Source organism: Micropterus dolomieu, linkage group LG22 (assembly GCF_021292245.1).
Source record: "Micropterus dolomieu isolate WLL.071019.BEF.003 ecotype Adirondacks linkage group LG22, ASM2129224v1, whole genome shotgun sequence".
Taxonomy (NCBI): domain Eukaryota; kingdom Metazoa; phylum Chordata; class Actinopteri; order Centrarchiformes; family Centrarchidae; genus Micropterus; species Micropterus dolomieu.
This window is the reverse complement of record NC_060171.1, coordinates 3258891-3282494: the sequence shown is the minus strand read 5'-3', so window position 1 is coordinate 3282494 and position 23604 is coordinate 3258891. Positions and strand designations below refer to the sequence as shown.

General features: G+C 39.0%; 2 protein-coding genes across 6 annotated transcripts in view; both read right to left on the bottom strand.

Moving 5' to 3' along the window:
- LOC123961799 (troponin I, fast skeletal muscle-like) overlaps positions 1–6332 on the bottom strand; it is a 12955-nt gene extending 6623 nt beyond the window's left edge. Inside the window, exons 1-5 of the mRNA XM_046037504.1 lie at positions 6175–6332; positions 6026–6082; positions 5255–5334; positions 5064–5095; positions 3705–3737 (exon numbers count right to left, since the gene is read on the bottom strand). Coding sequence (XP_045893460.1) covers positions 3705–3712 — 8 coding nt within the window. The 5' untranslated portion in view covers positions 3713–3737; positions 5064–5095; positions 5255–5334; positions 6026–6082; positions 6175–6332. The remainder of the gene's footprint in view (positions 1–3704; positions 3738–5063; positions 5096–5254; positions 5335–6025; positions 6083–6174) is intronic.
- Positions 6333–8187: 1855 nt separating this feature from the next.
- Positions 8188–22442, bottom strand: LOC123962523 (troponin I, fast skeletal muscle-like). Of its 5 annotated transcripts, none has more exons than XM_046038700.1 (8): positions 22349–22442; positions 22193–22252; positions 14203–14235; positions 13619–13655; positions 11554–11682; positions 9944–10033; positions 8464–8637; positions 8188–8370 (listed from the first exon to the last, which is right to left on the bottom strand). In XM_046038700.1, exons 3-8 carry the CDS (start codon positions 14208–14210, stop codon positions 8293–8295), a joined length of 516 nt encoding a protein of 171 aa, XP_045894656.1. In that variant the 5' UTR covers positions 14211–14235; positions 22193–22252; positions 22349–22442; the 3' UTR covers positions 8188–8292. The 5 variants fall into 5 exon arrangements, with proteins under 5 accessions (XP_045894656.1, XP_045894653.1, XP_045894654.1 ...); XM_046038697.1 differs by lacking the exons at positions 22193–22252; positions 22349–22442 and adding exons at positions 16938–17060; positions 17159–17372; XM_046038698.1 differs by lacking the exons at positions 22193–22252; positions 22349–22442 and adding an exon at positions 18212–18306.
- Between the last annotated feature and the right edge of the window lie 1162 nt (positions 22443–23604).

Below are 23604 nucleotides of genomic sequence, written 5' to 3'. Positions count from 1 at the left end.
GTTAATATGAGCATCCGGGAGCCTCACAGAAATTCTCCCAACAAAGTTTATTTTAATACAACGTTCAACTTGTTAAACTGTTTCTTCCCTTGTATTTAAAACAAAAACAGATCCAGATTGTAGCAGTTTCTGTTAAAAAGTAACTTTAGTATTTTTCAACCTTGAACATTTAAAAAAAAAAATCCAGTCCGCAGCTGTGCAACAGGGCTGCAACTTACGGGCAGGGTAGGTTAAGTTTGAGAAACCACCAAGAAACTCCCACCCCCTCCCTTCTGGGCGTCTTCCAAAGCCACGCCCCCAAAACATGTGAACATGCGTTGCCGACACCGCTGGAGGACGAGCAGAGAGGAGCGCAGTACAGCGGCTCACATCAAGGGTAAGAAAACATCTAACTTTAACATTATGAAAATAAACAACTAACCCGGCTGTTAGTGCTCAATATCAAGCTAGCATGTTAATATTGGATAGGTTTAAAAAAAACTGACTTCAGAAATGAACTGGGTGGAAAAATATATATGTTTATTTTCCCTGTTCTGGATAATATTTTCATTCTTTTTTTAAATAAATCATTGAAAATTATAAATGCCTTTTCTTTACACTTGCCGCATAAACAATAAAACAACTACATGTATGTCTTGTGTCAGAAATAATGACATCCAAATGTGGTATAACACTTGTTTATTGTTATTATATACTACTAAAACTACAACCTTTATCATTAAACATCATTAAAAATAAGTATATACAGAAAGAAAGACAAGGTGTGTCCAGAGGAGTCCTGACTGATTATGAAGACAGTTCAGACTTTACTCGTAGTATTGTATTGTTGCTGTAGAGATGATTCGATATATCACAATCACCTCTCTGAAGTAATTACCACATTTCAAAACCAACCGTATTCATTTGTTGTACGTTTTCCTGTATCTAGCAACACAGTTGGGCAGGGACACCTGACTGAACCCCATGTTGACGGGGATCATCAGGTCTCCTGGTTCTGCTTCTAGGCATCTCCTCAGAAGTAGACAACCGTTGGAGGAGGAGGAGGAGGAGGAGGAGGAGGATGGCACTGTGGAGGTCTGCGATGTAACTGAAGTCCTTCTCCACCTTCAGTGAGTACAAGCTCCACTTCCTGGAGTTTTTTGTTGTACACCTTGTTGTACCTGATAATACAGAAAGGAGGATCAGCTTAGTGAAAAGTTTGTTATACCTGACATTATTCTCTTATAGAGCAGTTAGCATTTCCACATAAAATGCAATAACAAAAATAAATGAGCACCATCTATCTGTATTCCTCATACTCTTTAATTTTTTTTGACTCATCACTCATAAATGTATTGAACAAAATGCACAGGAGTTCTACTAATGCAACATACTGAATAGTGTCATCAGCTTTTCTCCTGGCTGGTTTGTGGACAGTGATTGTAATGCATGCTTTTATTGTGGCCAGCCTAAGGCCTTTTATTATGGCCAGCCTGAGGCACACCTGTGCGATCCCCATGCTGTCTGATCAGCATCTTGATATGCCACACCTGTGATCTGGATTGATTATCTTGGCAAAGGAGAAGTGCTCACTAACATAGATTTGGACAGATTTGTGAACAATATTTGAGAGAAATAGGCCTTTTGTGTACATAGAGAAAGTCTTTGAGTTCAGCTCATGATGAATGGGGGCAAAAAGTGTTGCGTTAAGAATTTTGTTCAGTGTAAATAATGGCATACCAGCTCCAATTAAAGTAAAAGCTAAGCTATTTACAATGCCAAACTGTGTAATAAGTAGCTTATATACAATAAACGCAGATACTTGGGGACCTTCAGCTAGCGTTGTTTATGTACACTAACGGTGATATGTCTTTCTCATAACTACCAAAAACACACAGCTAACTTACGTTACATCGCCACATTTGTAAAATTTCTTGTTCAAAGATATAACATACAGTCAAAAAACGCTTGCAGACATAAGATAATATTAAACAAACAAACCAATTAGATACAAGGTTAAGATAAGTGTAACGTTAAACATAGTATAACAATTAACCTTGGTGGTGAATAACTAAACAGGTGTGACACCGAAATGTGTGACCTATCAGATTCTGTGACCCCAATGGGAAGTTAAGCGCCAGAGGCTTTGTTGACGATGTGAAGCGGCTGCAGTTTGGTTGGGTTTAGGTACTAAAAGTACTTGGTTGGGTTTAGGTACTAAAAGTACTTGGTTACGGTTAGGAAAATATCATCGTTTGGGTTTTGGTCACAGAATCTGATAGGTCACACATTTTGGTGTTACACCTGCACTCGTAGCTACTGTTAGCTGTATGCTAAGCAGGTAGCTACGTTGGCTACCGATGAAAGTAAGAAATTACCATCAAAATGATAAAAGCCAGATTACCTGTCCAGCAGAAATAAAGCGACCACGGTGCAACTTTTCAGCCCCTTGGTGTTCCTCAGTTGTCACCATCGTTGAAAAGCCGCGCAGATATTAGCTCTGGTCTGACTGCTTCGTTTGTCAGGAGAGAGCTGAGCGGGTGCGCACGTGGGCAGCTCCTGTAGCAGCAGGGCTGTTAGCCATGGCAGCGAGGGAAAGTAAGTGTCAGCCAGCCAATCATTGCATTCGGTCCGAACAGAACGAGCGTCTGTGTTTACTGCAGCCCTGAGAGGCCCACAGACACTCTACTCTACTCTACTACTTATACTCTGTTTTTCAGAGCACTTAACTTTTTAATATGTATTGGTGTATATAGACAGTTTCATCAAATATGACAAAAAGCGTTTTATAAGCAGCTTGCCTACCCTGCCTTTAAGCCTTGTGGTCAAGTAAAGTACTGCTTTGACAACAATAATTTTACCTATTTGGTCTACCTCTGACTGACTGCTTAGTTTGTGTTATTGTGTGACTTTGTTGTTTTTAACTCTTTAAAACAGCAAAGTCACACAATAACATAAACAAACCAATTGACCGAAGCAGCGGTAGACCAGCAACTCCAATATTCAGTAATGTAAAATTACTGTTTTCTACCAACCATCAATCTCAGTACAGTGGGTGCTAGGGCCTTTTCCTATGCTTCACCCAAACTCTGGAACTCTCTCCCCCCACACATTCGTACCCTGGACTCTATTACAAACTTTAAAACTGCGCTCTAAACTCATCTTTTTAAACTAGCATACTCATTTTAATAATGTACAACACCGATTCCCATTTTAACTGTTGATGTTTTAAATTTAATTTTTCCTTTTGCTTTATGCTATTTTTATGATGCTATGTACTTTTGCTTCTTGTTGTTAGGTGACCTTGAGTGCCATGAAAGCCGCCATCAAATAAAATGTATTATTATTATTATTATTATTATTTTTGGGAAGGGAGTCTGGTGGCTTTGACGAGAGCAATATAGCAAATGTTTCTGGTTATAAAAAAAGATCTTACTCTGTAATTCTGTAGGGATGCTGTCCATAATGTGACACTTATAATAGAAAGCACTTTAGCGGACGTACTGTGACGGGGCGTAATCGCCTGCAGAGATTACAGCCTTGTTTCGCTGTCGCCGTGTGCAGCATCCTCGCTCAATACCGGACCAAATTCAAAAAATGTTGCACCAATGAGTCACATATGCACAAAAACAGGTTGAAATATACTGACGTTACCCTTTAATGTTAAGTTGAGTTGGAAATATTGATCACTGTAATATTTCAGAACAGAATAAACTCATACTTACTCAGACATCTTGGTTTCTTTTTAGCTTCAGACTCTGTTAAAAATAAACAAACATAAGTTAGGTGCAAAAATACAAAACAATAAGTGCTATTTAACTATTTGGATGGTCCCATACCAAAACAATTTTATCATCATATTAAAGACAAACTGTAAAATGTAAAATGCTAAAGACACCAATTGGCCACTGCTTAAAAATTATTTATTGAATTAACTTGATAAGCTGAAAAATTTCCCCCTAATTTAATCAAATTTGAGTTGAATTCTTTGAGTTTTTTAGTTGTTTAATTACATTTTTTTAATTAGAATTAAAATTAATTTATTTTGTTCTAATTAAATTCCAAATGTTTTCAAAAAACATTTATCAATTATTGATACACTATATGCAGTTTACTATCATGCTCAAGTTTGTTTCTTCATTTTCCTTTTAGTGTTTGATCTGGGTTTTTTTTACCTTCTCTTTGCCCTGTAAAGCATATAATAACATTGTATTGTGATAAATGTTATTATATAATATATATAATATATAATAATAATATATATCTGTCTTCTGTAAAGCCAAACAAAACATAACAAAGGAAAATGATCTCATGTAAAGATGTTTAAGGACTCTCAGAGACAAGACAAAATAATAATTTTAATTTTAGATAAAATTAATCAGTAAACCACTTTAAATCAAATTTCTGTCAGTCCATGCTTGTTTCAGCCTCTCTGCAGGTTCCAGGGTATTTATGTGCGAGGTCAACGCTAATTCCGGCCTGGGTCAAAGGTCGACAATGACCAGAGACGTGACATAAATCCATGTCCAAACATTCAATCATGTAATAATCTAAATAAAATAAAATCCAACATTTAAAACCAAACTTTATTAATACTTTGACTATTTTTCTTATCTTAGCCGACTTACTTTTGAATCAGATTCAGGTTTAATTTACCAAAATGTGCCAAATTTTAAAAGTCATTCAGACCTGCATTACCTTAATTGCGGAGTCATTTTAAGTTTCTGAGAACTTTACAGAAGATCTCCACTCAAGACACAATGCTAATTAATGCAATTAATTAAAGAAGAATAAGAAATATGGGATACATTTAGGTCCTTGGGTAGTCAAGTAATTAACCAAAATGACATATTTTAATTGTGTTTTTTAATTTAAGTGTGCAAAACCCTCTTTTAAAATGTTTTTTCAAACTGAAGAAATCCCTTGATCATCATCAAAATTGTAAATACGTTATTACTTGAATATAAACAGAAATAAATATGATAATCAACAAGACAGGCTGCAAAAGGTGCATTGTCTAAGTTTAAAGTATTTTACCACTGAGCATCACGCTACTAAATCCACAAAGTAAAAGAGTTACTCACCTACAAAGTGACGAGGAGGAGGGCGGCAGAGGCTGACAGAAGGACAGAGAGGGAGTCACAGACTAAAAAGTTAAATCTGTAGGCGTATTTATGTGCTTGGACGGGGATTCAGAGGTTCCTCTTTATGGCCATGAGGAACTCTGAGACCAACCAGGACACAAGAGGTCCTGAAATACTTTCATCTTGCTCACCTCGTAAATCTTCCATTGCTGGTCAGCATGGTCTGTCCGAGGTGGTCAGCAGTCCTCAGTGGGACAGGACACAAAGAGATCTGGAAAAGAAGAATGTAAGACTTCAACTCAAATTATTGTAATAAGACTTAAAGTCCTGGATAATAACATAATTGTAATAAACAATGTTGGTGATATGTTAACCAGCTTGTTTTCCCACAGAGGAACATATGTTTGCCCTTTCTGTCCATATTTGGCTTTCTGTTGGTCTCCTCTACCTCTATCTTGTGAAATGTAATGTAATTATTCAGCATACGCCATGATTTTAGAGCCTGATTTTAGTGATTAGCCTTTTGGCTAAGAATAAAAACAACAACTTGTGTGACTGCAGGGCTGATCACATGGTTACATGGTCAACATTGCGTTTAATTGGTTCAATTATGGTTTAATTAATTGAATGACAGTCTTTGGCTGATGTGAGGTGTCCATGTTCGGTGGCTTTTTCAGGCACTTTCATGTTACTGAGCATCAAGTCGGACATATTGCAGCTTTCAGAATCGTAAACAGGCCGAATATAATGTAGCCTGTAGATTGACGTGATGCTATTTTGTGTTGTTTAGTCCAAAACAAGTAATTATTATGCAATTATAGTTAAGTCTGAATAATGTTTTGTAAATGTGAAAACTCTAAATACAATAACAAAATGTCATTTTACCACTCTCAACATACACAATGTCATAAGACATAAAAACTTGAATACTTATATATTATAAGAGACCTTTAAAGACTAACCTGATTTGTTGCATGCTGTTTGGAAATCAGTGTTTTTGTAGTTCACGGACACAGCGACTAAAAAGAGAGCCAAATTTGAAAAAACAACAGTAAATACAAACATCAACAACTTCACTTAGGCCTCAAACCCCTGTTTTGATATCACTCACCTTCGGCTTGACTGAACAGTGTCCAACTCTGATCAATAAGGTCAATCAGGAAACAATCATGTTTTTAACAGTAAAAAAAACAAGGTACAGACACCTTCTAGTAAAAATGTAAATGACATAAAAAAATAATTTTAAATATAACTTTGAAGTCAGTTGAGTTCATGCTGGTCAGCAAGTACACAACATTAGTTTAAAAAAAACAAACTATATTCATAATATTATTAACAAAAATACTGTTTGGGCAAAGTTTCCAATTAAAGCTACAGAGTTAGAAATAAGTATTTTCTTTACGAAAAAACGAAAAAACACACAAGTAAAAAAAATGAAAATACAATGAAAAATAAAAGCATCTCAGTATTTTGTCCTCCTGCACTGTTGTGATATAAATAATTTGATGGAGGAATTTTCTGATTTTATCTTCTCCCTTCCAAAATAAACTGAATCCAGCCTGAGATGTTTGCAGAGAGCTATGGATCAAAAAAAAGTCCTCTGCTGACACCATGTGGTAGATGTGAAGGTGAGGGGGCAACGTTTTGACTTTAAGCCCCTTGTTAGCATTAATCAACAGTATGCAAACATTTACTGAATGGTTTATAACACACCATAATGTAGTAGTTTACAGATGCATTTGTAAACATCTATAACTTCTCCTGTGGACACTCATAAGTAGATGCTGCTGTATAAATAGTTATTAAATTACATCGTATTAAAATGCAGTTTTAACAATATACAATAATAACTAGTAATAACAAGTATAACAAATTATAATTGTTGACAAATACTGTACATTAATAAACACTTAAAAATTTACTTATTTCAGCTTACAACTACTTTATAGAGTGTTATAAACCATTTATTAAATGCCTTAACTGTTTATAAATGCTAAAAGAGGAGAAAAGCACTGTGTTTCCATAAGTGTTTGTTAAAGTTTGGAACTTTAAAGCGTTAAATTAAATTTAAGCTGTTTGTATTTCCTACAGAATATAAAAATGAGCTTTGTGGTAAAAAACAAACAAACAAAAAACTAAAATTTGTTTTGGTAAAGACAAGTAAATCAAATTAAGAATATGTGTAGATTTAAATTTAAAAACATACCTGTGATAACACAAAGTTCAGTTTTTCGCCTCAGGTGTTTTCACATGGAAGTACAAAACTCTGATCATGTGAAAACATGAGATTATTGAGGGGGTCAGAATGAGGTGGCAGGAAAGCTCTGGAAAAGCTAATAAGTGACCTTTGAGTTTCGACCATTAAAGATGAATTAAATTATCATGTGAACTAAATAAATTTTCTTTACAGTGTGAATTACACAAGAGCCGGCCAACATTCACTTTTCACAGCTCCCTCAACACTTAAAATATACAATAAAAATATAATATATAAATATGTAAACATGGATATTGTGTCTCCGACCCTCACTGACGTGCACAGCACCGCAAAGAGCACAACACGACCTCGTTGGAGCTCAAACCTTCAAACACAGCTTTAATCTGCTGCTGCATGGTGACTCATATGTAAAACTGAGTCCTCAGTTTCGGTTTCTTTGCTTCCTGATTGAATTTTAATTGATGACGTCTTTTTGTTACAGCAGATATTAACTTTGGGTCAATGAATTCATATTAATACACCTAAAAACAAACACTAGTTCTGTTTCGGCTCAAGTTTTTCTTTAATGTTTGACCAAAACAAACGAGAGAAACAAGCTAAATGTCGGCCTTCTGTTTCTTAAGACCAAATTACATTAAGGTGTGTCATCGGCTTCGTCTGCAGTGTTGTGCGTCACTGAGTCAAAGACAGAATACCTCATGACAGCAGTATGTAGGAAACAAAACACATTTATTATAAAAAAAAACACTAAGAGCAGAGGAAGTTGTCAAAAGTGAACATCAGCACAGATAAAGACAGGAAGTAATACTACAGAATAAAAGTCTGATATTGAAGAGAAGTGTGAAATTAAGGGGGGGGTTCTTATCTAAACCACTCACTATACAAATGTACAATGACAGACAAAGCTGAATGTGACAAATTTAATGAAAGTAAACGTATTTCAATTCAACGAAAAATTCCATAAAAAGTCCCAACAGCCCAGAGAAACTACAGCAGTGGAGTTAAATTCCTTTAGGCGGTCTCGAACATCTTCTTCCTGTCAGCCTTGTCCTCAATGTTCTTACGCCAGTCGCCCACCGTCTCTGTAGACTGCAAGACACAAACAGTCCACAGTCAAAAAGTGTCCACAGAATCTGTTTCCGCTCTTTGTACCTGCGTGGTTGCCTTCCTGTAAAGACTCACCTCCTCTTTCACCTCCTTCTTGACCTGCTTCAGGTTGGCCCTCAGGTCCATGTTGACCGTGTGTTTGGAGCCGAGCAGAGCTTTCAGCATGGCGTCAGCGGACATACGCACTCTCTTCAGAGCGGGTTTCTTCACTCCGGCCAGATCGACCACTTTGATCTTCAGGTCTTCAATCTGAGAGAGACCAAAGCAGACAACAGGAGAGGCGTTGGCTTAGTATGAAACTCTGTTTTTCTTTTTGTCCACAAATCTCATATTCAGACTCAAACCCAAGCTCCATTGTTGCACGCACACTGTAGTTTATTTCTGACTCAGTCCTACATACAAACAATTACTACTGCGCCACACGTGGATTCATCCGCAGCTGAAAATAGTCCCAAACACATGCACTATTACAGTTTAACACTAACAACTGTTTAAGGAAATTAATGAGCCTTTTGTGAGCTTTTAAAGATTTACGTCTTCGGTGGGAACCAGTGGGGTTGGAGCTCAGAACCACAGACAAGAAGTCAGAAAATAACATGTTGATTTTGGTCTTTAGTGTCTTATTTTAAAGCTACTACGTGACGCATTTATGTTTGTAATGTTGGTCGGCAAAGAAACAAACTAACAGAGAGCATGACCTTTGAAAGGTCACGTAATATTGACATGGCACATGTTAATTTAACAGCTTTGAGCAACCACCACCACAGTCTGCATGCTGACTAAATGTTGACTAATGGTGGCCGCACACTAGAGAATAATTGGGACGATTTTGGGGCCGATTCACCCTCCTGACAATCATGGGGGCGTTCCCAATCTGAGACTGGTTGGAACAGATAATCGGATAAATGATCCTGTAATGTGAGGGGTTTACAGATATAATCTTAAGGTTGCCGACTAGATCGGAGGAACAAACATGTTTGATATTTATGATATGAAATCGGGGTGCCTCCGATCAGAAACCCAGAACAGCCAACGAGAGCGAGCTGACAGGTAAGCGTTACCAACGTGTTGTGTATTTGTTTGCGCTACTGATTCCCTCTTCTGAGCCTACAGTTCATCCACAGTTATATTCTCTATTTTTGTTTTTCTGTGCAAAACACAGCACACACAAGTGCAACCTGCTGACGACGACAGTCTGCCTCCATTTTTTTTTATGTCTGAAGTCACATTAGATCACGTTTCTGTGAGATCCCGAGGCCTCGGAACCACCACCACTCTAAAACCGCTCAGTATAAACGCAGAGAGTGTGGTTCTGTGTCTGAAGTGAATCGTCTGCTGCGTTCTTGAGATTAAAAGTATGATTAAAATTCTGTCGTTATGTGTGTGGTATTCCACGTTAAGATTTGAAAATCCTCTAGCGTGCACCAGGCATACAGGAGCATCTCACAAAATGAATATCGTGGAAAAGTGCATCGTTAGCACCAGAACCACACTGAGAGATTAAAGGCTCAGGAAACCTTTGCAGGTGTTTTGAGAAAAGATGGAGGAGGTGTACCTCTTTATTAGCCTTGCCCACTTTGACCTCCAGGTCGTACCTCTCTTCATCCACTTTGTCGAGGAGGGAGTGCAGCTTTTTGCAGGTTTCCTAAAGACACAGACAGATGTGATGTTTACTTACTCAAGTAAAAGTTATTAAAAAATCCATCCAATATATGCTTGACTATAAATAAGCTATCAATACATTAAGAAAAAAAATCCCTTCATCCAAGCTGTTATTCAATGTTTTTTTTGTTTGCAAAATAAGGTAAACAAACTCCATTTGGTGTTTATTTATTTTAAAGAGGTCACATTATGCTCATTTCCAGGTTCATCATTTTATTTAAGGGTTGTACCAGAACAGGTTTACATGGTTTCATTTTCAAAAAATGACTGTACATTATTGCAGCTCCTCTTTTCACCCTGTGTTGAATGCTCCATTTTAGCTATGGAGTGATGCATCTTACCTCTACAAGATCTTTGCTGGGAGTTACACATGCCCAGTTCCTAGTTAAGGACTACTAGCCAATCAGGAGCAGAGTTAGGCATCGGTTCAGCTGAATATGTTCCCCTTACCAGCTTGGCAACATGGACTAGAGCAAGAGTTTCAGAGTGGTGAGTTATTAATTTCTTTTAACCGAGCTCAGTCTCTACATTACAGGAACAACTTCCTGACTGCCTGGAGGGTAGCTAGTGTTTGGAAGGGCGAGGAGAGCTGTGTGCTGCAGCTCAGTGTTTTTCCACGGTGTTTTTGAGGGCGTGTCGGACTAGCCGCTAGGGACGCATTATGACACGTGTTTCCTTGTGACGTCACAAGAAAGCGGATGAAAAGCCTGGACTACAAAACGTGCGGTTTTCAGGCAGTTCAGAGCAGGGGTTTCTGTGTGAGATGGGAACTCCAATTTTAAAATGTTCAACACTAAACATTTAGACAAAAAAAAAGCAAAAATAGCAGTAACTGAGCAATAAAGAATTGAAGCACATCATGTTGCTAGAGGTACAAATAAAATGCATAAGGGTTATAATTGCATACACACAGAGAAAGAAAAGTGCCGATGTGTCCTTAAGAGGGTAAAAATGCTTGTCGTTGGTCATGTACCCTTTTGAGGGAAAAGAGGTAACTTGATGTCAGTGTGTTCATAAATGTGGCAGCTATTGAAGTTTCTGCCTTGCGATGTTCATAATTAAGGAAAAACTGACCGTGAAAACAGATGAACGTCAAATATTAAACTAACTTCAGGCAGTGTCACACTGTTGGTCCACCACTTTGCTCGAGACAGAAATATATCTTGAGTATTGGATGAATTGTGTTGAAATGTGGTTTAGATATTCATGTTCCCCTCAGAATCACTTTGGTAAACCCTTCATTTTTCATTTAGCGCCATCATCATGCCAAAATACTTTATTTAATGACCAAAGACCTGCAAAACTAAGCTGTACTTTTTGTTTATTAACAAATTTTAGTCAAATAAAAGTATAAACAGCTTAAAATGAGATCAAGAAGGTCAGTCAGGTCAGGTTTTTGGGATAATTAGGCTAAATAGCTCACGTTTAGGATAATTCCAGTCAAGAAATGATGAGTGCTTTTTGTCTCCAGCACATCCAGCAACTCTAAATTGATTCTCTCACCATGAGGGCTGCCTGGTCGCCGCTCAGGGAGGGGGCGGGGCAATGTTCTGCCATGTAGGCTGCCTTGGCGACGATGAGGTCCTTTTTCTCCTGTTCAATCCAGTTCGCCGCGATCGACAGCATCAAACTCTGCAGGACAGATCGAGCGAGAGTCGACAGTCAATACAACAAAACACTGCAGTAAAGGTTCTTTAAATGGTTTTATTCAGTCGTTTGGCAGGCTTAAGGCTTATTTGTGGGGATTTCAAGGTAAAAGCTTTGTTGTGATCTTTGCACTAAAATGCAAACAGATGATGAAAAGATGTTTTTCATATGTAAAATTCAGCACGTTTACAATAGGTTAGTGTTTATTTTTAGTATTTCTTCTGCACTCCTGCTTGCTGCTTTTTATCTTGATGAAAGTAAATCAAAGAATATTCTACTTCATTTAATTCAACTTAACAACGTCACAATTGACATCGACCTCCTGCTCCTGAGCCAGTAAGAGGTTAAAACACTGAATCACTAACAATGAATAAAACAAGACGATAGAAAATAATTCACTTATCAACAAACATATGATCCAGTCAAAGCTTCCAGCTGATGATGTTCCATCATCACAGACACCAGCTGGGACTTTATCATCTAAATCACCATGAAAAAATAACTCAAAACATGCCAAAACATTTAGACCACATTTAGATTTAGATCTTTTTAGTATTTACTGAACATTTTCTGCAGCTGACAGCCGTGCTGCGGCTCAAACTGCGTAATAATAATAGTAATTCTTCTAATTCCAGAATAAATTTCTCTAGTGATCAGCCAAATAAACTCTGTGACTGAAATCACAGCTGAGGCAGTGCAACAGAAAAAAACAAAACCAGGGGACATGAGGTCGACCGCCTTTCAAGTATTTCTTTCTTTTTTCCCCGGTTTCATTCATTGGCTGGACTATTTACAGTCCTGCGACAGCCACAGATGCCGGATATCTTTCATTTTTTGTCAGAGCATTTGATTTACTGATTGCTGTAGGGATGTAAAAAGATTTTCAACTAACACAACAAAAATGCTTCTGAAATACACGGCTTGCCCCAGCTTTACACCAAAGTCATGGTGCGAAACCATTCATTTAAACTCAAAGCCAAAGATTTAATACTGTACTATGAAGATAAAATAAAATAAAGAGATTGTCAAATTAATAATTTTATTGGGAAAACACCACATACATACAAGTTCTTAAGGCAGCCTTCAATCATTCGAACCTTTTAGAACAGAATTTGGAAAATTCTTTGAGTCTTTTCAATCTTTTAGTAAAAAATTAATGAAATCAGTTTTTTTTTTTAGAAATATGAGCGGGATCGTGTAGCTTTCTGTAAAGTTACTCCTTTTATTTTTTCCTCATATATTTATTGAATTCACGGCAGTGTGCAGTTTATGTTTCTTTGTACTTATTATTATTGGCACCTGTCCATGGTGAATTTGTAGTTTCGCTGAAGGTGAAGCTTGATGTTGTGAGTTTGCGTGTTTGACAGTTTTGACCAGCAGGTGGCGCCTCAGACCTATAAACTGCCTCAGCTGTCTCTGCCTGCTCTGACAGCTGGGCTGAACATGAACATGAGCAGCTCAATATGAAATCAGACAATATGAACAGTCCTCTCCTGTGACAGCCAACAGCAGACTTTCTGCCCAAAACACAAATCCAACACTTCACTAACAGATAAACAACAGCGGTCATTAACTGCAGTACTGCCACAAAAAAATCAATCATCACAACCGTAAAGAAAAATCACCTAGAGTAATATGTTTGACAGGCTGAATTTTCTGCAACAAAAATTAAAACATTTGCATTCTTATAAAACTACGCACCATTACAGTGATTTAAAAAGTGACTTATTGGTCCTTAACCAAAGAAATGTGTTGGTTCAGCAGAGTAATAACTTCCTGACAATGACTCTAAATGTTCTGAGCTTCCCTTTAGTCAGAAACGTCAACCTTTTCATAACATATGATTATTCACATATCCATCGGTCGCTGGATACCAATCGATCGAGCTCAGATAGAAAATGAACAACAGACTCGGTCGTACCTTCAGATGATGCTTGCGGCTCGAGGTCATCTTTTTTCTGTAAAGATCACAAACAACATGGTCTTTAAATACGCTCATTCAATAAACGGTTATTTTCTCTTTTCATTGATGTTTAGTGATCTGTTCTTTATTAAAGTATCATGATGTTAGTGGAGGTGGAAGTTCAGGTTTTACATCTTTCAGTCCTTACGCTTTCTTTCCTCATCCCTTCTCACCATCTTTTCTTCCTTCTTTCATGCCTTTCTGTACTTCCTTCCCACCTTCTTTCTTTCCTTCTTCATTAATTTCTGTCATTTAATTTTCTTACCTTGTGTCTTTCCTTCTTATTTTTCTTTATTTCCATCCTTATTTCATTCTTTCCTATCTTTCTTTTTCTTCTCCAACAAATATAAAAGGCCTATATTCCCCAGACTTCTTAACTTAAATACAAACTTTGAAAGCAGGAATGTTACTTGCAAACATTTTAACACTGTGATTTTTGGGGTTGGATTGAAAAAATACTCTGAAAACGATTTTTTTCTTCAGTAAAATATCTTTTTCCAGCATTAAAAATCAATCAATAATAATCGAGAAGCAACACTTACTCAGACATGTTGGTGGATTCTTTTCTTCACAACCTGTGAAACAGAAGAAAAACACACTGAGACGAGGGAGAATAAACGATGCGGTTATCTGCTCTCTGCTTAAATACCAGAGACCATCCTTTGTATGAAATGTGATCTATTAAAAACAGTTGATGAGCAGCTGAGTGGTGACAGAGCTAAGTTTGGAGTTTGGGGTCAAGTGTCGGCTCTGACGCCCTCAATAAGCTACTTTACAGGTGTTCAAAACTAAATATCCTCTGGGAGTTAACACTGCAATTCCTTTCGCAGAGAAGAAATGTGCTGCGGCGGCGTGTTAGCTTCCAACACCCCCGGCTGTCAATACACAACCAGTCACACATTGCAAGAACAAATCTGTCTTAACAAGTCGCCCAGTCCCAGAATCAAATTTCAAGTTATTTATTTACTATAAATAATTCAAGGTTTTAGTTTCCATCTCATTAAGTCAGGATCTTTCCAACTTGAAAGATCTCACCACACATGCAGACTTAGGACTTAACAAAACTTCCATTTACAGTGTGCAAACACTGAAAATAATGAAAATCTGTTTAGTTTTTTTCTCAGATCAAAAATCTTTCCTAAATATCCAGAAGAAAGCTCAAAAAATGCAGGTGCAGGGAGAAGATATCAAATCCTTTGAAATCAAATGCTATGAAATGACAATGCACTGTAAAAAAATAAAAATAAAAAATAAATAAAAATGCAGGGTTGACATTTCTAAACTCCAAACCAGCCAAAAGCTTTGTCATAAGAAAATAATTGTGTGAGTAAGTCCAAGCAATGAGACGCTAGTTTAACTGCTTCCACTAAAACTCAACTTTTTTTTATACCATTTAATCAATCTCTCTCTTTTAAGACACTGACTCAAAATTTTAAGAAAATTTCTGAAACAAGAAGACAAACTGAACCGGGATAGAAATTTCTCAAAACCATCATTTTTTAAGACTGCGGAATTTGACAACAAACCACCTGCTTACATTCATATTTTTGCAGCATACTTTTTAAAACAATAAAATCTCATCATCTTCTCTGAAAACCCCAAAAGATACCGAGCATCCAAAGAGCAGATATCAGAAACCTAATTTCTAAACTTTACAAACGATTCCAAAAGAAACACAATGAAATCTTGCAATCAGTCTTAGAATCTGTCAAATTTCTAAACTTTCCAAAACAGCCAAATGCTTCAAAAATGAGAAATGTACAAATATAAATCTTTAGCAGAAGTTATAAGCAAACTAATCAGCATCTCACGTCCCCGGTTCGTTAAAATCTCTGTGCAGCGTTGTTTCCACACACAATCTTCAGATCTTCTCCCGCAGTATTCAGCCCTCTGCTTCACCCTGGATCACATTTCTCTTCACTTATTAACAAACCCCAGAGGTCAGGACTTCATCACTTTAGCACTTCACCATCAGGACTCGCCAAAAAGGACTAACTGACTCCACTCAGCTGCTTTGTATCTGTTTACCAGCTCCACTTGAGGCATGCAGAGAGGTAGTGGAGGAGGAAAAAACTGGCCTCACCTAGGACGAGACAGAAGAGGAAGGCAGCAGTGGCCAGGGGCAGTGGGAAGAAATCATCCCTGGGGTGTTTATATATGAGGGCTTGGACATGGATATGGAGCTCCTGTTTATGGAAATGCGGGATCCTTAGACCAATCGGCCGGCAAGCTCCAGAAATATCATCATCGTCTGCCTGTAAATCAGGCATCGCCAAGGAGGAGCCTGATATCACTTTAGGACTGTGCCACCCGGACGCTATAAAAGGGCGGAAAAGGACTATAAAACCGTCAGAGTCCAAATGTTTAGCCAGATGAAGGTGGGACTGATAAAAGCAATGTGACAGTACAGTCGATTATGTGATTTGGGGGCTGTTTGTGTCTTGTCATTATCCGTCTGAAATCCCTAGCTCAGGCTGACTTCCAGTTCACAGGTTCACAGAGGAAAATCTGTTGATTCTCTGCTCCACTTTAAATGGTCAAACATGTTCTAGGAATCATATTTACAGCCTTAAGGTTGTTTTTAACAAATAAAAAAAAAGGATGATTGGCTGGTTTTCCCTGTGTAGGCAGCATTAAAACAGAGAAATCTAGTTCTGGATCAAAACCTGTTTTAGTTAAACTTGTCAAACTTGGACTAGATTTATGGAGAGAGTCCAGAAAACCTTTCAGTTATTTTTGAAAAGTCACAAATCGGACGCCAGCTTCAGCTTTGCATTCTTGCGGGTAGTTTGCATCACATTTCGTGATTTGTCAGCTGTTTTTTTGTTGGTCCTTTGAGGAATGTGTCAAAAAAAAAAAAGGGCTTATTAACTCATCAGAAACACGAACGCCTCAGGTATCTCACGAAGGACTCATCCTTTAAAGTTGGCAAGAAGTCAAACCCCAGCGTCTCCTCGCAGTCACCTCCGCTTACGTATTTCAGCTGTGGAGTTTCAGCTCAGGGAGGTTTCCCCTGAGGAAATTACCAGCACAGCCTCCTTCTCCACAGCTGCCTGACACCTGACGAGGCTAGAGGTTGGTAGGCATGCTAATGAAGAACCAAGTCTGATGACCATTTTAAAGCTTTTTTTTATCCAGTTGTGATGGGCCTGAAATAAGTAACTCCTATGAAAATGTAATTTAATCCTCAGTAGACTGAAATAAAGTCCTACATGTTGCTAATGTCTGCTGTTACCGGTTACTTTTAGATATATCTAAGCAGCCGGTTCCCTGTTACCTGAATTTAGAGGATGGATCACAAGAACCGAAGTGTTGCGATGATCCGAGTCAACAGCTGGCGGCTTTTACCCCTCTGATGAACAGCGTTGTCTTAATTGTGATAAAAGTTCCTCATTGATAACTTTACAGGGCATTAAAAAAAACAACAACACAGCAAAGCTGCTTAAAAAAGGCCATCTTGGATTTCCCCGAATATTGAAAACAAAAGTTGCAACCAACCAGCAGCGTCCAGACTCCTGTGAGTTCACAAACAAATTAAAAAGAGAGAAACTACCAGTCAAACTTTGATATCACTTTTAACTATTGCTCCAAATAAAGTGCTTAGCAAGCTCGCCTTTCTGCCGTCTATAAATATCACGCAATAGCCGGCTGGCCCGGTTAGCGTTTCATCTTGGATTGTGGATCTGAGCAACGGAGCAGCCCTGAGACATGCTTCCAGACCTTTCTCTGGCCGCAGATGGCCCTCTCATATTAACACTTGTGATATAAAAATATGCGGGCATGATTTCAGGTAGGCAGGACAGCAGATTTTCCAAGTGGATACCGTTACACTGCGAGTTATGAAAGAAATGCATTCTTGCAGTGCTTCAGATGCTTCTCAGGCACAATTTACCTGAACAAGACTGCTTCCTGCAATGTGTGACAGTACTTACACGGGAGTCTCTTTAAATCATCTAGCTTTTTTGTTGTTGCTCAATACGCAATCATTTTTATATTATTTTTCAAAGATTCAAAGGTTTGGCATACTTAGAAGACAAAATAGGAAACTTGTCTTTCAAAACAAACTATGACCATTTCTACATTCATGAGAGGCTTTCTGATCTCTCACCTCGATAGTTGAGGTTTGGCAGCTAAAACTACTTGTTTAAGGGTCAGGAAAAAGAAGAAGAACAACAGATGCTATCATTTTTAGCCACGCTCTACAGAAGGTCATGTCGGTTGGAATGACCGTCTTCCACTTTGGTCCAGACTAAAATATCTCAGCGACTATTGGATGGATCACCAAGATATTGTGGACAGTCATGATCCCCAGAGGATGAATCTTACTGACTTTAGTGATCCTCTGATTTTTTCCACCAGCAGGTCAAAGTTTTTGCTAATGCTGTGAAATGTTGAGACCGTCCTCACTAGAAAAACAACGAATAAACGACCCATATTTACTATTTTTGTGGCAGAGTCCCATTATGAAACAAAGTAAAGGTTGAGTTATTTGGAGTTTTAAGTTAAATAGCGTTACTGACCTCAATCACGCCATTCACATATTGTACTTACTTTAACCCAAACCATGACGTTTTCCTGAACATAAGTAGTTTTGTTGCCCAAACCGCGACCGTTTCACAACATTAACCACGTGTTTAATGTCACGTGATCCAGGTGACACGAACCATTAGTTGGCTTGTCATAGAATTTGATCCACACATTCATGTTCACCTCAGGATAAAAACTTTTGTGACGCCGGGACTTTTCATCTAGCGCCATCACCAGGTGAAAATGTGAATTTGTCCAATATTTGGGTTTATGACCAAATTCTCAAAATCCTCAGCTGTACTTTGAATTTGGCTCAAGAGCATTTAGAGCGTCTCCAACTCTACCTGATAGTTATAAGTTGCATAATCTGGAAGCAAAGCAAGGCGCAAGAGGGTTGTATTTAGTCTCTTAATTAATCATAGGTGTTTTTTGGGCGTAACATGAACTAAATATTCTTGGAAGAGGAATGAGTTGTGAGTGTCACAGATAAGAACAGCTGGGACTAACTTTGCTTCATGTGTAGGGATGGCAGAGCCAGAAGGCACGAAAGATTGTGTTGCGGAGATTAGGTAGATGGGTGCGTGTATGGCGAATTTATGGTTGATTGTGACACACGTCTAATAGGGAATGCTGGAATGACCCTCTTGCAAAGAAATGCAGCGGTGACTTTGACAACAACAGGGAGTGCAATTACAGATGTCTTTTTCAGCCTGGTGGGATAAACGAAGAGTAGACTTGTCTTTATGGAGGGACAGGCGTGCTGTCCTTGGCTGGTGACCCTCTACATCCACCGTCACTCAATCCTGTGTGCCATTCACTGTATTTGACTACACGCAAACACATGATATTTAGCTGAGGAGGATGAGTGCTGCTGGGTGTCCCTGTGTTTGTAACAAGCAGAGTGTAGCCTCCTCTACTGTGTAGTTAAAACTTGCCCCACCTTTACCAGCTGCAACAATAAAATGATATGTACATTATTTTCTATCAACGATAACATGACGTATATTATTCTGAAATGGATACTTTTACTTTTGGTACTATAAGTACACTCTGATGTTAATACTTTTACTTACAATAAAAAAATGATTGAATTTGATTGAATTTGTGGTATTGCTATTTTATTTGAGTAAATTTAAAAGTAAGTTCGCCTACAGAGCCAGCAGGTCTGTAGATGATGCAGTAAACATGGCCCTTCACGTCATCCTCCAGCACCTGGACTCCCCAGGAACCTACACCAGGATCCTGTTTGTGGATTTCAGATCGACCATCTGGTGACCTGGTGCAGCCAGAACAGTCTGGAGCTCACCGCTCTGAAGACCGTGGAGATGGTCGTGGACTTCAGGAAGAGCCCAACCCCACCCTCACCCATCATCCTGTGTGACTCCCCAGTCACCACTGTGGACTCCTTTTGCTTCCTGAGCACCATCATCTCCCTCCTCAAGTGGGAGCTGAACATCACCTCCCTCACCAAGAAGGCCCAGCAGAGAATGTACTTCTTGCGGCAGCTGAAGAAGTTCAGCCTGCCAAAGACAAAGATGGTGCACTTCTACACCGCCATCATTGAGTCCATCCTCACCTCCTCCATCACCATCTGGTACGTTGCTGCCACTGCCAGGGACAAGGGCAGGCTGCAGCGTATCATTCGCTCTGCTGAGAAGGTGATTGGCTGCAATCTTCCTTCTCTTCAGGACCTGTACGCCTCCAGGACTCTGAGGCGAGCAAGAAAGATTGCAGCTGACTCCTCCCACCCCGAACACAAACTGTTTCAGACTCTCCCCTCTGGCAGAAGGCTGCGGTCCATCAGGACCAAAACCTCTCGCCACAAAAACAGTTTCTTCCCATCTGCAGCCTCATCAACAAGGCCCGGGTCCCCGACTGACTCTCCCCCCTTTCAAATAAATGCCTCCGCACGTCTAAATATTACTTCTTTCATATCATACACAAACCTGGCACATTGCACATATTTGTTGTTAATTGTTAATATTGTGTTCTATATTTTTTATATTTTTTCAATTTATATATTTATACACACAATATCCTCTTCTGTTGTATATAAATAAAGGTCCTTCTGATTCTGAGTATTTCTTCCAACCTCTGCATTTGAGTTTTGCTGAACTACTTGATCGGGTAGAAGAAGATCATCATGGATTGATGTCACAATAGGAGTAATTGATCTCCTAGATAACTCTTCACCTGTGAACACCTCAGACCCACCGACCAGCAAAGGTGTCAGCAGAGCTATCAGCATGTAGCAGGCCAGACTATAGGAGTGCAGGGGGAGTGGTGACAGGTCTGAATGAAGCGGAGCCTACGGAGATGATCGGGTTTGAGGCATGCAGGGAATGCAGCGATGGAGGGTGATGCTGGGGGGGTCAGGTTCAAGGTTCTGTCAGAGGTCTGAGTTTTAAAATACCGAGAGAAGCGTGTGGCCTTTCCTCACCATCTGAAAGCATTAATAACTATATGTGTATGTTTACATGGAGTTTGATTCCTACTCCTGATGTAGTAGAAGTTTGTTTACATCCATCCACCATCTGGTTGTTTGTAATCTGAATTATCCGAGCTGGCGAGTTTGAGCCGATGATTCTAATATCTGGGGGGTGGGGGGTAGATTTCCTGAACTCTGAACTCCTATACGCTTACAGAGATGATGAGGCAGGTTCACGAAAGGTCGAGTCCAGAGCAAGCAGTCCACAATAGGCAGGGATCAAGAAAACAATCATTCAAAACACATAACTAAACACTAGGCTGAAACGCTGGACACAAGGAGTAGGACGAAAGCAATCAGGGCAAGGCAGAGAATCAAAACTAGCAGGAAAACAAAAAGGCAGAAAGTAAAGTCTCCCAAGATACAGAAGGAAGTACTCTTGTGTCTTGTTGTTATCCTGTGTTATTAAGTGTACACAATGAGGTTTAAGTCAGGAGCTCCTCGACTGATTCAAATCGAGAATGTTTAAGGGGCAGCTCTATAATACTGACTTATGCCCCAGTTTTGCTTAATGAGTTGCTGCAGCCAGAAAATCTAAAATTTACTTACTCGAAGACATCATGGAAAAAACACTTTACTTTACTTTCACTCAGAAAGTTGCACTGAAATACACTGCTTTTGGTCTAAAACTTTGTTGTTACAAATGCTGGTGTGATCCTGCCCTTACAGTCCTGGCACTGTGGAAACTTCTGACAATGATGCAATATCGGCAATACAAACAAACTGGGTCGAAAGTAATGTCAATTAAACTGATCTGCAGTGCAGTGAATGTAAAGAAACAAAAACATCACTAAAGCCTAAAAGATACTGTGTATGCACACAGAGTCCAAACTCAGCTGACGCACTGCTAAAGCGTTGTATAATCATAATACATTTAATCTGGGTATTATATTACTGGCTGAAATGCACTAATAAAGAGAGTGTCAGTAAACTGCAATATGGCAGGATTCACCTAGCAAGTCATGTTCTGTAACTTTGCATACAGCAGACATTACAGCCTCACAGTTGGAAACACTTCTGATATGTTCTGCTGGTTCAGACCTGGGAGAGTATCGTCATTTGGAAATTATATACTGGGTGTTATATGTTCACCTGGATAGCGACAAGCAAGCAGAAACCTTCACAGCTGTCTCAAATCTAGGCTAAAAAAAATACCCACCAAGCCACAAAATGTGTTTTCAGTCTTTTTCTAAAAGGTAAAGTGGAGTCTGGAGCACCATCTAGTGGTCATTTGAGGACCTGCGGCTGAAGAAAATGACTTCTAACAATGAGTGATTAATCTGTAATACTTTATGCTATAAACTTTGGATGTTTTATTTGTGTGGCTGACCCCCAAATTTAATCATGCAAGGTAAAATCATGAAAGGCCTGTAAGACTAAATGACACCAACGTCCTCCTAACACATCTCTAAGCAATAAAACATGAAGCCTACAGTGGACTGGACTAGAAAATTCCCTCCGCAGTACACCCAGCATGTGTCTGGTGTCAGTTTCCACCTTCAAAAGAGGAAACTCACCTCCCTTTAAAAATCTTTCTTCTCTCACTCCAGGATGTGCCAGAGCTGCCGGCCAGCGACCTGCAGCATGAGCATAAATAATTTTTACCGAAACGTAAATGTACGGTCGCTTTTGTGATCATGAACTTTAGCTCTGAGCTTAAATGTTCATGTCACCTGCTCGGACATCAGCTGCGCTGTAATGGCTTGAACTTTCAGCTCCAATTCACAGATAACATTCTGCATTTTCCTACTAAAAGGTTTAAATTAATGTTTCTACTCGACATGGAAACAAGCGTAGAAAAGTCTGCGGTCCAAAATGTCTTGGTGACATCGGCTCCGCTGCAGACTCTTTGTAAGAGTCTCAAGGAGTACACCAATCAGCCATAACATTATGACCAACGACAGGTGAAGTGAATAACACTGATTATCACATTACTATGGAGCATATCAGTGGGTGGAATATATTAGGCAGCAAGTGAACATTGTGTACACGTAGTTGGTTTGTTAGAAGCAGTAAAAATGGGCAGCAAAGGGATATGAAGTTTGTTAAAGGCCAAACTATGATGGCTAGACGACTGGGTCAGATCTCCAAAATGGTCTGGACCAATCCCATTTGTTTCTTCTATATTTTAATGGCATTGCTTGTTGTCTTAATGTGCAAATAAACCATTCATTTGTTATTTAACTGCAAGCTATATTTCAGAATGTTTTTTAACAAATCATGTTTTAAACGATGGGGACATTGTGGTGGGGACCCCAGTGTAAATGACACCTATGGTCTGATCCAACACACGAGCTACTGTAGGTCAAACTGCTGGTTCTGATTGAAAGGTGTCAGAACACACAGAGAATACACAGTGGAGTCCAGGCCTCGACGGGTCAGGGCTGTTTGGAGACCTACCTTATGACCTACAGGTGGTCATAATGTTATGGCTGATCAGTGTATCTCTCACTGTAATTGAAAGTGTTATCAAATACTGTCACACTTTAACGCCAATGCTTGTTGCAACTTCTTGTTTTATTTAGAAGTGCTACAGGATGTGACATTGAGAGCAGCTGATTTCACTCATTAACAACCTTCATTTAGAGAGACGAAGAACTAATCAGTTTAACCCTGCAGGGTTTGATTGTGCAGAAACCTGCAGGTTGGACTGTGTATGTAGACAGCAAAATGTTTCAAAATGCTGTTAAACATGCTGTATATTTCACCCGTGTGTCATCAAGCTCAGAGGTCTGGAGAAATGTTTAAAAAGCCAAATAAAAGAGGGAACTTTTGGGGGGGCGTTTTATGCCTTTGCTGGAGAGTTGATAGTAGAAAGGTGACAGGAAATAATCATAGACATGCAATAAAGGTTCCAAAGATCCAGACTTATATAGTGGGACTTAATAATAACCCCAGACCCCTTGGTCACCAGGACACCACAACTTTG

Coding starts and splice junctions, on each gene's coding strand:
- LOC123962523 (XM_046038700.1), bottom strand. Junction 8,638..9,943: donor TGGGCAAGGCTAATAAAGAG/GTACACCTCCTC, acceptor GGTCTCTCTCAG/ATTGAAGACCTGAAGATCAA. Junction 8,371..8,463: donor AGAAGGAGGTGAAAGAGGAG/GTGAGTCTTTAC, acceptor TGTGTCTTGCAG/TCTACAGAGACGGTGGGCGA.